This window comes from Lepidochelys kempii, chromosome 1, assembly GCF_965140265.1.
Source record: "Lepidochelys kempii isolate rLepKem1 chromosome 1, rLepKem1.hap2, whole genome shotgun sequence".
NCBI lineage: Eukaryota > Metazoa > Chordata > Testudines > Cheloniidae > Lepidochelys > Lepidochelys kempii.
Genome location: NC_133256.1, coordinates 46,645,067 through 46,662,184, shown reverse-complemented (window position 1 = coordinate 46,662,184; position 17,118 = coordinate 46,645,067). Strand labels below are relative to the sequence as shown.

At 44.0% G+C, this 17,118-nt stretch overlaps 1 protein-coding gene across 1 annotated transcript in view; it reads left to right on the top strand.

Annotated features, from left to right (window-relative positions):
* The first annotated feature begins 15,326 nt into the window (after window positions 1–15,326).
* The window catches only part of HSPH1 (heat shock protein family H (Hsp110) member 1), a 32,158-nt gene continuing 30,366 nt past the window's right edge, over window positions 15,327–17,118 (top strand). The window contains exon 1 of the mRNA XM_073341235.1: window positions 15,327–15,636. Coding sequence (XP_073197336.1) covers window positions 15,530–15,636 — 107 coding nt within the window. The 5' untranslated portion in view covers window positions 15,327–15,529. The remainder of the gene's footprint in view (window positions 15,637–17,118) is intronic.

Genomic DNA, 17,118 nt, shown 5'->3' with positions numbered 1-17,118 from the left:
CTGAGTCAGTGCCTAGGCCCAGAAATGTGCATCTTTTACTGCTCAGCATCCTCCTGGACAATACAAACTCATATAAAGTCTGTCATTTATTAATAGAAAATGATATGCACAAATCTTGTTATCCAAAATGGAGTCTCCCAAACACTTCAGTCCAAACACACTGGTTTAGATAAAACAATAAAGCAAATGTATTAACTACAGAAAGATAGATTCAAAGTGACTATAAGTAATGAGGCATATAAATCAGAATTGGTTGCAAAGAAATAAAAGGTAAAATGCATCTAACGTCTAATTTAACAAGCTACATAAATACAAAGCAAAGGTCCTCTCGTCACATGTTCCAGCAGTCTTACTGGCAGAACCTCTTTCAGTCAGGATCTCCCTCACAGTCCAATGCTGCTTCCTTTGTTCTTCAGGTGTTGAGGATGCCATGGGAAGAGAGTAAGGGAGAGAAGATGATTTGGGGCATCTCCCCTCTCCTTTTATAGGCCTTCCCTTGCACAAGAATCACCTCCAGCTGATGTTCAGGAGACAGAAAGTCTGTGTGGCTGGGAACCATAAACTGGTTCTTTATCAAAATGTAGATTTTTTGCACACACCCTCTCTCCTGGGCACTTAATCAGGTGATAGTCCCTTTGATCCCACTGACACCTGACTGAGGCATTGGCTAACCTTTTGTCTCTGGGGAACTTGTTTGTGACTGCCCTCTAGAACATATCCCAGTAAATCACACAATGGAATCTTACATCTTTATACACATATTTTACCAGGACAATAATGATCAGCAAATCATGAGTTTCCAAATGATACCTTACACAGTATGCTTTGTACAACATTTAACATAGTCTTGTAAAAGGGGTGAACATAGGGGTACAGACTATCACAGTGGTTAAGATATAACTATATCTTCATGTCTCCACAAAAATGTGACCAGTCATTATGATAGTGCTACATTAACAGTCCAGCGTTTGGCTCACATTTGTGAAGCTCACAAATGCCACAAAAATAGGCTCACTAGAAAGACATATAAAAATAATGAAATCTTACATTTACATTGTGAGACGGTGACGGGGTTCCCGGGGTGCAGCCTGGACTGTGAGATTGCTAAACTGTCTGTCCCACCAACCTGGCGTGTATCCCTCTCACTCTGTGATGCTGTTGGTAAGGTTCTGCACTTACACAGACATCCACAGGCAGTGACACACCCAACTGAGTTACATGAATTCTTTCCCCAGCCACTCATGAACCAACAATAGAGAGGGTCCAGCCAATTCCCCCCAGCTTCCCAGTCTTGCACCCGAGAACTATACCATCTTGCACTGGTCAGAAGCCTGACTAGTGGAAATTCATTATCCAGTCCACCCCTCCTTTGATGTGGAGAGGACACACACTACCTTTTGTAAACTGAGCTGAGAAACAAAAGTAAATTTGCAGTCTGAGTTCTACAAACTAAACAAGATTTGAATCAAGCAGCGTCTCACTCTGACAGATGGCATAGTTCTGGGACTCTTTTCCAGCCTAGGACCATCCTCCCCAGTTCAAAGTCTTTGTCCACCAGACCTGTTTCCAGGATTGAGTTGTGAGGGGAGGGAGGTCATGACATCACTTCCCCTCTTTTATAGTTTCTTCCATCTTGCTGGAAAGATCTTTTCACATAGGGATCCGGCAGTCCCCACTAGTCAAGCAGTCTCCATTATAATGTCCATGTGTTCTCTCTGAGAAGTCTTCTGGGATGGCCACTAGGTGTGGATTCCCTTTAATGGGCCATCAGCAGGTCTGGCTACTCCACTCTTGTATCTGAAAGGCTGGTTGTGGGTGTTCCCAACCTCACCGCATATTTCAGTAACACACACATATTCCTCTATTTGCAACCCCTCTTGACCCAGATTCAGATCCAGGCACTAGTGAAGGTTCAGAAATAAGGTCATTAACTCTTGCAGAACTAGTTTGCACATTCCTGCTTATGGCTAACTGTCAAATTGTATTTTTCCTAATGTTTGTAATGAACAATCTGTTGTAACTGATCTCCTTATAATAGTTTGCAAGGCTGTTTCTTTGTTAGGGAAGGCAGAATGGGTGGGATTCCCCAGCTTTTAGCTACTGAAGGCTAAGAATTTAACAGCTGAGGTATAAAATTGGAACCATGCAATTAACAGTTTGTGGGTTTGGCTTATATGTGTCATTGCATGTACATTAGCTGGCCCTAACAAGCAGCCAGAACACTGAAGGAGGTAAATACTCACTTTAAAACTGCACAGAATATGGTCAGAGTCCTCTGTGTCCCTCCTTGTTGGATGTCTAGGAGATATCTGCTTTAAACAGTTCAAGTTTTCAGGGCCTCATTTTGAGATATTTTCTCAAGGAATCCACTGCAAGTTTTGTATGGAACTGCAATAGAGACTCCTGGGAAGACAGAGCTCAGGCAAGCAATTTCTCTGAAGTTGCTACCCAGTTTGCGGTTGAGCTCCTGGTTATCTAGGGCCCTGTGACAAAGTGGGAAGTTTCTTAATATTTTGTGTGAATATTTTGTGTGCCTCAGTAAACATGTGCTGTATGTTTAATTAGGTGGGGGGAAAGATTGTTTGATCTCTGCAGAGAATCAGAGGACCAGGTGTGATTGACGCCTGGCTATCTGGGCCCCATGCCCACAGAGAACCCAGAAGACAATGCCCAGATATCTGGTGACTAGCAACTAACAACAGAGGCCAGCCAATTCGGATCAGCTGGAGAGCAAAGAGCTAAAGTGGATGGCCAGGTGACCTTTGATTTGCTCAGAAAGAGGAACAAAGAACTGAGGAGGGGAAGATTGATTCAGTTGAGTGTGGACTGCTGGAAGCAGGGACACTTCTGGACTGGGGGCTGCAAGATAATTCTGAGCTCTATTCAGACCCAGTTGAACTTTTCAGCTTTCTATGCTGCCCCAAGGACTTCCAGACAGTTAACAAATCCTTCCATTTTACAACGCTGACCAAGAGTCACTCCAGACTAATTTGGGGGTGCATTGCTCCCTTTGGGTGAATAATTATCCACTCAGGGGTCCAAAGCAAGTGGACTCGCAGAGGGACGCTCACGGTGTGACGCAAGGGTGCTGAAGGCTCTGACATTTGGTCCCAGGTGAAGGGGCTTATCCCAAAGAGAGACTGCAACTCTCATAGAGGGTTGCCAAACTGAAGGGGGTCCTCCCGGGGCTATTCCAGAGCTGTTCAAGAGCACCGGGCCTGTGAATCCATGACAGGTCCCTTTAAGAGAAGCCAGAGAAAAAGCATAGACAGATACCATTTACAAGGCTAAGCTTATAGAAGTTGCCATAACATTTTTCTATAGCCAGTCAAGTTTGTGTTATACATCTTTTTTTCACTGTACCCTACATAGTGAAGGAGAAACCCCAATGATAAAGCTTTGAGGAGAAACTATAGGAAGGCAATCTTATAAAGCAAGACTGCAGATCTTCAGTTTTGATTCAGAGTCGTGGGTAGGTTGCCAGCATCCCTTGTCAAATTAACAGCTTGTTTAAAGAACTGTCAGACACAGTACTCTTTGCTCTTTTGTTCCCTGCTGCTTCCGGATAGAACTGCCTTCACAGAGAATACCAGAGGGATTTATACGTTCCCTGCTAAACTGCAACAGTTTTAAAGTAAAACAAGTTTTAAGCCTAAGCTACTGGATACTATTTTTGAATATTGTTAAAGAGATACACTTTGAATTGGCAAGATAGTATTTAAATATAGATAATGGACAAAGAGGGCTAAAACTGATAAAGACAACAAGAATGGAATGCATCCTTAAAAAATAAAAATAAATAAAAACTCAGTATCACTCCCCCCTCTCGTTTTTTCACACTAGAAGAACTGAAACAGCAGTATAAAGAATTACCTATAATTTACAATTAACCACTAAAACAAAGTGACACGAAGAATAAAGCAGGTAGAATTGGGCACTGCAGGAGACAGGATCAATTCAGAGGTAAAATCTGAATTAATAATTTTCTTTGTTTTAAAAGCTCCACAACTCACTCATCTTTAGACCAACTTTTGGGGACTCAGTGTTGGTAGTCCGACCTCAACCTGAATAAGGCAGTTCCTGATTTTTAAAATATCCAATTCAGCCTTACCCTGTCAAGATAATAGTACTGAGAATTGTAGGGCCTGTTTACATTATAACTTTTAACCAGTTGCTGACATGAATGTGTAAATGTGTGAATCCTGCCAATGGCATAGACGGGCACATAATTATCATCTTGAGACACTACCATTTTGCTGTATACAGGGGACCCCTTAACTGTGACTGTAATTGGTTTTGCAAGTCCACCTTTCTACCAGCTCTCTGTTTAGTATGACACCTGTGTGCTGCTTGTGCAACCCTGTGTGTGTTTCACCCTAGCACAATCTGGGATAGCTGCCAAGGTTTTCCCAGAATGCACCGATACAAACAAGCAGCATGGTATGTTTGGACATACCAACAACTGTTGATATATGGTACTATTTAGGGGTGGGAGGAAAAGACTGTGTGGACACAATACAATCATGTTTGTTACAATTTAGTCAGGCCACTACTCTCCAGCCACCAGCTCTGAAGGCAGCACAGAAGAAAGGGTGGCAATACTGTGACCCCCTAAAATAGCCTTGTGACCCCCTTTTGGGTTGAGTCCTGCAGTTTGAGAAATGCTGAGTCTTAAGGGCTTTACATGTTTATATTTTGCCATTTTTAAATACATATTCATGTTTTGTTACAACACGGTGAAATTTAAGATTTAAATATCTGAAACCGTGAAATTCAAGAGTTTTTGAATGCTACGACCATGAAATTTACGAAAATGGACCATGAATTTGGTAGGGCCATGGTCATGATATCCAGTCACTAGTTACTTCACAAAAAACAGAGCTAGCAGGAAGAATAAGGGCATTGAATGATGACAGGTATATGAAAGACTTATCTATGACTTCAATAAGCCTACTATTTGTTGTTTGTAAGTCTCCTCCTGGCCTAGGAGCTGGGACTGTCAAACTGTTGTGGGCCCTATTTTGGAGGACAAATAGATGTTTTTTTTCTGTTAGGTGAAGATTTTAAAAAGAGAAAAATGACATTTTCATGGGCTGAGGAGTAAATGTGGGGCCTGGCAGCCATCTGACTCCTTTTAAATACAGAATGTAGAACCATTATTGCGGAAGGAGCTACTCTGAAATGTACCATAACCTGCAGGGATAGTAGCAAGTATCTAATGCTTGAGAAAAAAGAAAAATAATCCCTAAATCAACCCTTTCACTGTTAGACGTGAGGACTTTAGCAGGCAGACATTCCCCTTACAGTGTATATCCTCACTATGCGGGAAAAAGCAGCATATATCCTGACCCCTTCCCCAACACATCCCCTATTGGTTGGGTGAAAGCCATTCTGCAAGGGTCCTAGGCCAGGACCTTAAAGGAATAGTAACGGTTTCTAGTCCCAAGTACTACTTACCCCCAAGACCATTTCCTCTCTACCCATATCTTCTACATCCCAAACCCTTTCCTATATCAAACTTCCCCAACTCTTAAAGGGATGCAACAACTGGATGGGATTGAGCTGACCTCTAGGCCTTATAACTTTTAAGGAGCAGCCTAACCCCATCACACATTCCTATAAAATATGCAGCTAAACATTATGTGGAAATCCCTGTGTGCTTAGTATCAAAATCCTCATAATGGAAAATCAGTGATCTTTTGACATTCCTGATGGCCTAGGGGACTGTAAAACTCAAGAAAAGACTAGGCAATGATCTTCTCTAAATAAATAATAGATTTTTGTTTTCAGCATCATTATTACTTGACAATAATTTTGTTTATACAGATCAGGGATCCTATTTTGGACAAAATACATGCAAGAGAGGAAATGATATTGAGTTTCTAACAGTTTCATCAATATAAAATTTTCAAATGATTGTTCATCACTATTTGCCCCAATATGGATATTACCAGCCTCCAGAGTATGTTTTCCATGTCTTCCATTTGGCTGCATGCTACTCTATGGTTATCTGGAAGGCTCTAGATATCTGAAGTTTAACAGAAATCTGAACTCATGGTATTCCATAGTAATAATTTCTATATAAAATAAACATCAAGCTTACAGTGGTCATATTATTCATTGCAAATAAACAATCCAATTAATTTAGCCTATTCTTCTGTCTGTGAATATTTTGTGAACTGATTCTAACTTCTCTGAATATATTTGTTATTTATAAGTATTGAACTGTTCATGCAAATTTTAACATGTGGGAGGTTCACAAACTATAACAACTACTGGTTGTATATTAGTTAAGTCATGTGGTATTGTTTCTGTTACCACTCTGAACTGCTGAAGCTTTTTAAACAGGAGAATAATGAACACCACATTTCTGATACAAATTTTTAGACAAATAGACATGCATGGTAAAATCTGTGAAACTTTCTGCATCAATAGTCATCCATATAGTTGCAAACAATGAATAATACAACCTGAATAACAACAGAAGGAACTTGTCATATTTATCTATGTAAAATACCACAAATCACTGTTATTCATCCCGCTCTAATCAGAATGCCATGCTCCATCCACTATACTTTCTCAAGACTGAGCTAGAATTTCCACAGATTATATTGCCATGAGAAAATTCAGCCAAGTTTCAGAAACTTTGAAAACTTTGGCTTCTCTCTAGTTGGAGTAGTGTCACAGACCCCAAAACAACACCATTCTTTTTACTCACTCATTCTGTTAGTTCAAAATGAAGAGCTCCTGCCAAATACTGCATAATTGGTAAATCAGTTTAAGAATGCAGTCATTGAGATCAGTGAACTCAATCATTGACATACATAGGACTATCTACTACTTGAACATATTTGGGCATCACAATCTCAGTGATTTCAAACACCTTCTGAAAGAATGGATCTGTATACAACCCAAATGAGGTATTTGCCTCACTTGAGCCATAAACACTAAAAGTACTCTATATTTAGGGGTTTTTTTTCAAAAATTTACACTGGTGCAAACATCAGTACAAATCTCTAATATGAATAGGTGTAATTGGCGTAAAGCAGAGCTTACAATGGTGCAATTTAAACCAGCAAATTACCAGAGCAAACCACACTGGCGTAAGCCCTTCTTTACTTTGGTGCAGCATAGCTACACAGAGTAGCTGGTGCAAATTTCACTAAGGTAGACAAGCCCTTAGAGACCCTATTTACTGCACAGTCAACAGTCTTGTTGATTTCTTGCTCCACTCTATGAACAATCTAACAACAAATCCATGAAACTAAGAACCCTCAATTTCTGGTCTCTTGGAGTGGGGATGGAAGCTTTAAAAAAAAAAAGAGAGAGACAAGCACCTAAAACTTTCTCGTTCCTGACCTGCCTTATGGAATTTACTCCTGGGGGAATTCTGCGCATCAACACAGCTGGCTGTTCTGGCGCCACAGCAGCCTCTGGTGGGCAAAGGGCAGAACTGCAGCACTTCTTGGGCAAAATGTTTTTTATGAGGGAAAATACAAAATTATGTGAGACTGATGAATGCGCAGAATTCCCCCAGGAGTAAAAATTCTATGCCCAGTGCTGCAGAATTCATCATAGCACGCTGCCCACAGAGCCAGGTGAGGATGGAGTGGGGGCACACAGGGCTGCTGGGGCAGTCACAGACTGAGGTTCAGAATGGCTAGTGGGGGAAACAGACTAGCGCACGGGCTCAGGAGCTAGTGGGGAGACAGCGCTGAGCCTGGGTATGGGGAAGGGAGACCCATAGGGATGGGGGGTGCGGGGACAGGGGCAGATGTGCCTGACTGAATGGAAGAGGCTTGGGGTCAGCTAGGGTTTGCATGGGGGAAGTTTCCCAACACCCTAACAATCCCACCCACCCCCAAACAAAAACCTCACACCCAACACCCTCCAGGTTCACTCCCAGGCTCCATCCCTCTCCCTCAGCTCTTCTGTTACCCCTGACTCCCCCAAACCTTTGCACTGCTTCTGACAGGTGCAGGAAATACCGTTCTGTATTGTAATTTAAATGAATTACACAAAGTTCTGTATTAATATGCCTAGTAAGGAATCTGTTTATAAAAAAATTACTAGAATTTTTTTTTTGGTTTGTGTTGTTACAGACATACTTGCTGACAGATGTTTTGAAATAAATGACCAAAAATAATTGAAACTGGTATGATTATATTGTGTTATTTTGACAAATAAAATATGCAGAATATTGCAGAATTTTCATATATTGTGTGCAGAATTTTTAATTTTTTGGTGCAGGAGTAGGAATAGTAGCAAAGATAAGAAAGGCCAATAGATTTGACTAGTAGGGCAGTGACCTTATGGTTTATATGGTGTTATGGTACTGCCTAATGTCCAAAAGAGCATATACATTTTTTTGTTTGCTATTGTGGTAGAGAGAGAAGCAATATAAGCTACCTCCTATTTTGGATTTTTAGTAAAATTATACAAGTGGCTCAGTAATAAAAATTCATACAAAATGTTGTGACTTGTTAAATTCCATAACAGAAAAAAATCCTTCTAAGATTGCATAGGGACATAAAACTACAGCCTTAGTTCTATATAAAATGAATACTCCCACTGTTTAGGAGAATCAAGGCAAAAAGATCTAGGCCAAAAGTGACTAGTTATTCTGGGTGCCTCAATTTTTGGGTGTCCAAATTGAGACACTAAGATGGACTGATTTTCAGAGGGTGAATGCTCAGCACATTCTGAATATGGAAAAAATCCCCTTATTTTATTTTATTTTTACCAGCATTTGGACACTGCAGTAGTCTTCATCAAAGTGTTTCTTAATTTTTCTGGATAAAACTGGTTTTGATTTGGCAGACTTTGGAAGCTGCACTTCATACTCACACCACTCTGGGTACTATGACTTTCAACACATTTTACCAGTGTTCAAAATACAGGTAGCCTTCACATTTCATGCACATCTTGTAAGTCACTTTGGGTCAAAAATACTTGTTTATTGATTTAAAGAAATATATAATAATCTCCAGCCCATGTTAAAAGTCCAGTGGGCATTCAATATATTCAGTAAACAAAGATTTTCTTCAAAAAATTTTAAACTTAACCAACACAATAAACTTTAGAGAATAATAATGAATCACACAAGTTCAATGGGAGGAGAGAGAAAAAGAGGCTTACCGGTTTCTTCAAACAGTATCATGAGCTGTGGGATTCTCTCTGCCTCCTCCTCACTCCTCCCAATGTTAAACATTGCAATTATAAGAGGGCCTGGAATAGACAGTATTCTAGGGAGTCCATATGGTCTAGTCGCTTGAGCACTAGCCGGAGACTAAGGAGGCCTGGTTTTTATTCCTGGCTCTGCTCCTAGCATAGTGTGTGACTTTGGGCAAGTTACTTTTAGCTCTCTGGGTATCACTTTATCCATCTTAAAATGATTTATTAATAAAAGTGGTGTTATTATTGTATATGAAAGAGTACATATCAATGGTTTCCCTTTGCCAGATTGGTTGCTGCAGATCAAGTGTTAAATGTCAAGTTCTCTTTTCCAAGCTGACATATAATTATTTTTTTGTTCCTCATCTGTTTTTTCATTTATCAGAAATTTGTATATTTAGAGAGAGAAACTATTTTAATTAATTTAAGTTAATAAATACAACAGGTCAAATTATTCATTGTGAATATTTATTGTAAATGTAGCCCTTTTTATTCTGCAAACAAATCCTGATTTATATAAATGTATTAATTATTTGAAGGTATTCACACATCATTTATGCAAACAAATTTCAGCCTGTGTTTTACTTGCAAACTTGATTGTTTGCTACTTGAAATTTGTAGTGTGTGACTGGTCAGCTAAATTACATTGTTTCTGTACCTTTATTGGATTATCAATTTTTTAAACAAGAGAAAAAATGGATTACTACTAACATATTGAGAATGACAAATAATAAAGTTCAAGTAGGAAATTTCAAATGGATTATCATTCATCAGGCTATAAATAAGGCTAAGATTTTGCCATGGTTATTTTTAGTAAAAGTCATGGACATGTCACCTGCAATAAAAAAAAATTCACAGAAGTCATAACCTGTCTGTGACTTTTGCTGCACAGCTCCATGGTTTCCCCCACCACCCTAGTGGCTGAGAGCTGTGGGGTTTCCCCTCTGCCTGCGGCAGCTGGAAGTTCCAGGGGGGCTCCCCCCCTACCCACGGTGGCTGGGAGCTGCAGAGTGAACATATTTCCTAAAGAGAAAACGGGACATCCACAGCCGCTTACCCAAGGTGTCCCCCTCTCAGGGGTGAAAGTAAGTTAGAGGACTTACCGGGATGCCGGAGTCCTGAGCAGGGGGCGTCCCACTTGTCACTGCTGTTGTCTGTTGCTGGAACCCTGCCAGTGCCCTGCTGGCTGCCAGCTCCAGAGTCCCACAGCTCAAGTGGCTGAAGCAGAAAACGCCTCGGGGGTCTCTGGAAGTCAGGGATTCCGTGACTTCCATGACCTCCATGACATAAACGTAGCCTTAGCTATAATTCATGAAACTGTTGGGATTCATGAACATTTCCATTAACACTGGACAGCTTATCACAGTTCAGGGTAACTGCACCTGTACTTCTGCTCAGTGGTCCAGTTAGGACACCAACTCCTAGGCTTCTAGTTCCCCAACCATTGCCTTTCTTGGGTGGAGACCTCATTCTCTCCTGACCCAGGTTTTTCCAGGCTGCACAGTTCCCTGTCTTCAGTGTAATTCTCCAGAGAGAGGCAGCCCAAGCATACCTGCTTGCTTTCTCTGCGGAGACAGTTAACAGTGTGACTACCCACAGATGTAAGTTACCACACAGTGCATTCTAAGTAAGCCTATTTTATTCTTAAAATAAAAAATCATTACACAGAGAACATATATAAAAACAATAAAAGAACCTACATGCACACTAATAAGCTTACCAGAGATCACCCCAGCCCTAGCATGGTCTCTGGGAGGAGCAGTCCTTCAGTACCCCACCCCAAGAATTTCCTTGTGGTTTCAATTCATCACAGCTTCAGCTCAGAAGAAGCATAGTCTTATGGGGCCTCAGAAGTCCAGTCCTTCCAAGCCTTTCATAAGGGTTGCAGCCCTCACTAGACCAGGGGTCTTGTCCATTTGTTGGATCAGCTAAAAGGCCCAGAGCCTGATTAAAACCAAGCTATTTATCCAAAAATCTTTTCTTTCTCTGTTGACCCCTGAAGAATCCAGTTTGAAATAGTATATGCACACCTCTCCAGGGGATGACTGATAACAGAGGAATTACATTAGCATCCTCCTCCTTCTAGCGGAGTTACATACAAGTTAGGGTTGCCAGCTTTCTAATTGCACAAAACTGAACACCCTTGCCCCCTGCCCTGCCCATTCTGCGAGGCCCCGCCTCTTCTGTGAGGTCCTGCCCCCACTCACTCCATCCCCCTCCCTCTGTCGCTCGCTCTCCCCCACCCTCACTCAGTCATTTTCACCAGGCTGGGGCAGGGGGGTGAGGGCTCTGGCTGGGGACTCTGGGCTGGGGCCGAGATTGAGGGGTTTGGGGTGCAGGAGGGGGCTCTGAGCTGGGGCGGTGTTGCTGAGGGGTTCAGAGTGTGTGAGGGGGGCAGGGACTCCAGGCTGAGGCCAGAGGTACAGGCTCTGGGCTGGGGGTACGGGCTCTGGGTTGGGAATGAGGGGTTTTGGGTGCAGGAAGGGACTCCAGGCTAGGGCCGAGAGTTTCAGAGTGTGGGTGGGGGCTGTGGTTTGGGGTGTGGGAGGGGGTGTGGTTTCCGTGAGGGAATTAGGATGAGGGAGGGAGCTCAGGGCTGGGGTGCAGGAGGGGGTGTGGGCTCTGGGCAGCGCTCACCTTGCGTGGCTCCCCGCAAGCGGCGACATATCGCTCGGCTCCTAGGTGGAGGTATGGACAGGCGGCTCTGCGCGCTGCCTCCGCCCGTAGGTGCCGCCCCCACAGCTCCCACTGCTTGCAGTTCCCAGCCAATGGGAGCTGCGGAGCTGGTGCTTGGGGCATGGTAGCGCATGGAGGCCTCGTGACCGCCCCTCCGTCTAGGAGCTAAGGAGCATATCACCGCTTCCGGGGAGCCATGCAGAGCCGGGTAGGGAGCCTGCCAGCCCCGCACCAACCGGACTTTTAATGTCCCAGTCAGTGGTGCTGACTGGAGCCACCAGGGTCCCTTTTTGATTGGGCGTTCGGGTCAAAAACCAGACACCTGGCAACCCTAATACAAATCCACAATAACACATACACATTTCTTAATACAATGGACCCCAAAGGTATTAAATCTAATTAATAATGGTTTAACTTAATTCAATAAAAATTTTCTTAATTCCATAAATTTTGTTCAGGATATTGCAGAATACTGTTAGTCTGTCACACAACTGTCTGAATGCTCCCAAACAATAAATAATAATTTAATGTTTTACTTGTGAAAATAGTCACAAATTCCTTTTTTTTAACCACATTTTAACAGATCAGTTGATACACTTAACTGAAAAATTACATTTCGGCCAACATATTTTTTCTTTATATTTTGCTTGTAAAAAGAATCTGTTGGTTATACTGTTAAAAGCAGGGTCAAAATGCTTGTTTCCTGCATAAATGACTGGAATTTAAGTTTTCTTACAAAATAAATGGTGCCAAGATATTATACTTGCCCTTTCACACTTTGTAAAATTGGTTCAGCAGGTTTTTTGTTGTTGTTGTTTGTTTTTAATCCAAAGTATGCTTAATAAACAATTCTGGAGACACCAAGATAATGCATATCATCCAGGTAAAATCATAAAGCAACATTCATATAGAGTCGTGGCCAATTTTGTTTTAAGGAATTAAAATTTAATCCCCAAAAGGGAAATGTGGAAAATACATATGTTCCATTTTAACCTATGTTTTATGGATGTATCATGTGTTGCTTAGTTGAATCTACTGTTGTTCTTAATTTTGCCACCTAATAGAACTGCAGACTAAGAATAATTAGTCCACCTTTGTCTCTAGATTTAAGGATATTTTTAACTCTGAGGTTTTCCATTCCACATAAGGCCCCAATCATCCATCAGGACAGGATAGTGCAGATGCTTGCACTATCCCATTGATTTCAGTGAGATGCAGAACAGCTACTGAGGTCCAGGTTGATGCAGGATCAGAATCATAATTTCAATCTTAGTTTGACAGGTGGTAAGGATTTTATCTAGAATTACTTGGGTAGTGTCTGGAAAAGATAAAGACAACTGCCCAAATCAGGAAATGTAGAACTTCTCCTTCTAACTTAATCATAGTTACTTTTGATAAAATATGATGGGAAATACTTTTTTCATTCAGATTTCCTAAATTGGAATTAGGCATAGGTGCACTTTTTATTTAGCCATCTTGAATTCATATTTTATTATCAGTTATCTCTGCCTTTCTTGTTACTAGATCTCTCAATGTCTGAAGTGCTTGATATTAATTATAAGGCCTAAGATTTATTGATCTAATTTGAGCATTATTTTAGGATGTATGTTTTGTGTCTCAGCAATGACAGCATTCTTTTTCCTCTTAAAACCAATATTTCTGAACTATTTGAGATTGAGTAAAATTTTCAAGAAAAATAGTTTAAATGAAAAGGTGTGGGAGGCACAGGGACAACTTTCTGGATCTGTCTTGTTAAACTGAAATTTGATAATACTTTCACTTTTTCAAGAGCAGCTGGAAAGTAGTTGGAATTAAAGAGGTGAGAATCAGGAACAGATGATCTCACCTTCCCTCTACTGCATAGCCCAGTTACTCTGCAACTCCTCTAGAACGGCAAACACACTAGCTCCTCCTCATATCCACCTCAGACAGACCTTCTTCTCTTGTGACTTGAGTTGTGGGGAGAGAAGAAAATCATGCCTCACTCACATTTCCGAGACAAAGTTCTTCCCCAACTTCTCTGGCACCAAAGCATCCTCTCCCTTGGGAGCAAACTGCTATGCCATCTCTACCAGCAATATCAACCCTCACACATGCTTCTATCTCAACCCTCACATACGCCCAATTTATTCCCACTGCCCCTTTTAATTGGGATGGAAATAACCTGACCCTATCCTTTGAGGAGAAAGACATAGTTGGGATTGCAGGAGGAGAAAATGGAAAATTAAAACAGTTACTTTGGGGATGGAAATCATGGTCCCCAAGTTCTTTCTTTGGGCAGAAACTGACAACATGAAAAAGAAAAACAAGGACCCAATACAGAAATAAATGTAGATGAGCAAGGACAGACAGAGAACAATTAACACTGCTGAGAATAATACTGACATAGGCAAACCATGCAGTATAAATCTGTCCTTAAAAGACAAAAGAAAGGATTCAGCAAAATACATCAGAAGACAAAGGAAAAATGACAAGCCAGGAGAAAAAGTAAAATGAGGAATTAAATCAGTAAGGCCCAGATCCCAAAGGTATTTAGGGTCCTAATGTCTTCATGATCAGAGCCTAAATCTTTAAATTGTTATTAATTTACAGCAAGCCTAATATCCAAATGGCTATAAATCATGTCTGGTCCTCATTCTATAAAGGGGCAGGGAGGAATCTGGCAAGCGGAGGGGAGTGGAGTTTGTGGGGGGTCTTAAAAGAGAATTCTTGGCCAGGCTACTTGTGCCTCCCACTGCGCCAGCCCATCTCCTGCGGTGTCTGCTCCCCGCCCGCGCCTCTCAAAGAGCTTGTCTAGGTGGCTAGTCTAGAATAGGAGCGTCCACACGGCAGTGGGAGTTCCGGACTGCTTACTCCGGAGTAGCCATCAGGAACAGCGACGAGGCCCGCCAAGCCCTAACTACCCAGTAGTCCTGGCTGCCAGTTTCACCCTCCTGAGACTTCCCCTTCCCGGCACAACCCTCCATGGCCACACGAGCACCAGTCACTAGCCCGCCCCGTCCGTTCGCCACCCGGCGCTAGTCCGGACAAAGCGTGTCCCGGGGGCCCGGCGCGGTGGGGGCAGGGACAGGGCGCCGAGCGAGAGCGGCAGGAGCGGGGGAGGCTGGGGGTTAGCTGGGGGCAGGGCGCGCGGGAGGGGGAGTGGTGCAGCAGACACAGGCCGAGCCGGACCCAGGGATGCAGCAGACGCGGTATCCTGAGCCCAGCTACGGGGGCCGCACTGGCGCCGGGAGCCTATAGCCAGGAGCGCCGTGAAGGGGGCATCCGAGGACACCCCCGCCCCTCACGCGCCGTATTACCAGCCTCCAGGCCCCGCCCCCTCCTGTCCAGCCGGCTTCCTCCCAGTCTGACAGCCGCCGCCGGCGCAGAATGCGCGGCGTCCCAGGTCGTCATGAGAACGAAACACGTCACTGCGTTCCTCCGCCCGCCATTGGTTAGCATTGTTCGAGAAAGCTGGAGAAAGCGGAAGCGGAAGCCGCACGTGGAGCCGGCAAGGCGCTGCCGCAGTTTCTGGAAATTTCTCCCGCTGTCATATTTAAAGCGGCGGCGCCAGCTTCCCCCCCTCCCCCCTCCCGCGGCCAGAGCCAGCAACGCAGCGCCGGAGCCAGCGCTCTGCGGCGGAGCCGTCCGGGGAGAGGCTCGCGCGGGCGGGACGGGGGCTGCCCCTGCCGGCGGGACCATGGCCGTGGTGGGGTTCGACCTGGGCTCGCAGAGCTGTTACATCGCGGTGGCCCGGGCCGGGGGCATCGAGACCGTCGCCAACGAGTTCAGCGACAGATGCACCCCGTGAGTGCGGGGGCTGCTCGGCCGAGCCCGGGGTGGGGGCCTGCCGGGGCCCCGAGGGGAGTCGGGCTGTCCCGCCCGGAGCGGGGGCTGCGGGCCCTTCCCGCGCCGCGTGCGGGGCTGCAGCGGGAGCCGGGCGGGGTGTCGCGGGGCCGGGGCAGCATCCCTGGCCCCGGCCCCAGTGTCCCCCGGGAGCGCGGGAGGGTGAACGCTGCGGCCGGGGCGGTGATGCTGAAGCGGCTCGTGCCGCTGGGGGGGAGGGGGGCGCGCTCGCTGCGCCGCGCCGCGCCGCGAGTCGGAACTTGCTGGAAGCTCCCAGAGCAGCCGCCTCCCGCGCTCCCTCCACCCCGCGCGCCCGCGTTACTCCCGCGCCTCCTCAGTCCCTGCCGGAGCCCCGCCGCCGCCGCCTGGCGTGAGGGGAGGGACGGAGCCCCGGCAGCGTGGTCCCGGCAGACGGGGCGCGGGTGGATCGTGACATGGACGCGTCGGGAGCGGGCTCTTGGAGCAGCAGGGGTCGGAAAGCGGCTGCTGGAGAAGCACCGGGGAATATGAACAGCTGCATGTAACCTGCACAGCTCTGTAATCTTCAGAGGCTTCCTATTTAAAATCTGAATAATAAGGCTGTATTGTGATCGGAAATGAAACCGACAACTTCGCGGGGGGAGAGTGTTCCCACAGCAAAGCAGATGCACTAACGTTTGACAGATTTGGACGTACGCACCGAGAATGTAATTTATAGCTAAATGAAAATACTTATCATGCAATGTTTGTATGTTTAACCACCCTGAAGGATTAGAAAAGATTCTCACTGAGCGTTAACTCTCTCACACTGCAAATATATTTATGCATATGCTTTGGTAGTAGCTTTTTTAACCAGGAAGGCTCTTAGGTGCATTTTGGGAGAAGTCATGTTTGAATCAGAATTATAAATTTCCTGATGCGTGGTTTAATTTGCAGCCTTGCTTTAATATAGTCTTTGGGCTTTATTTTTTTTGTTTATGCCCTTTTAAGAAACTTCAGCTATGGAACTGAAGATATGCAGCCTCTCTTGTTCAAGCTCTTAGTACAGCAGGCTGTTAAACAACTTAAAGGTTTATTGTACAGAAATTGATTTTGTAATTGCTCAGCTTTACACTGAAGAAAATTCTAACCCACATTGAAACAATTACTTAGTGCTCCATGTGAACTCAGAAGTTCAGCTATTCATAGGTTAGCCATACCAAAAAAAAAATACCATTTAAAAAAAAATGGTGACAGAAGCATCTGTTTCTTTTCATGCAGATAACTTGGTTGAAGTTTGTTCTTGAAATTGTACAGAACAATTTACACTTGGGCTGAGACTAAGTACAGAACGTTTCAACTCCAAAGCACGTGTTGTAATTTTACAAAACATGCTTTGGAGCTGAGACTTTCTGTGCATGTGCATGAAAATAAAAACATGCAATATATAATAGAGAAAAGTATGTGGCTCAGAGTGAGAGATTG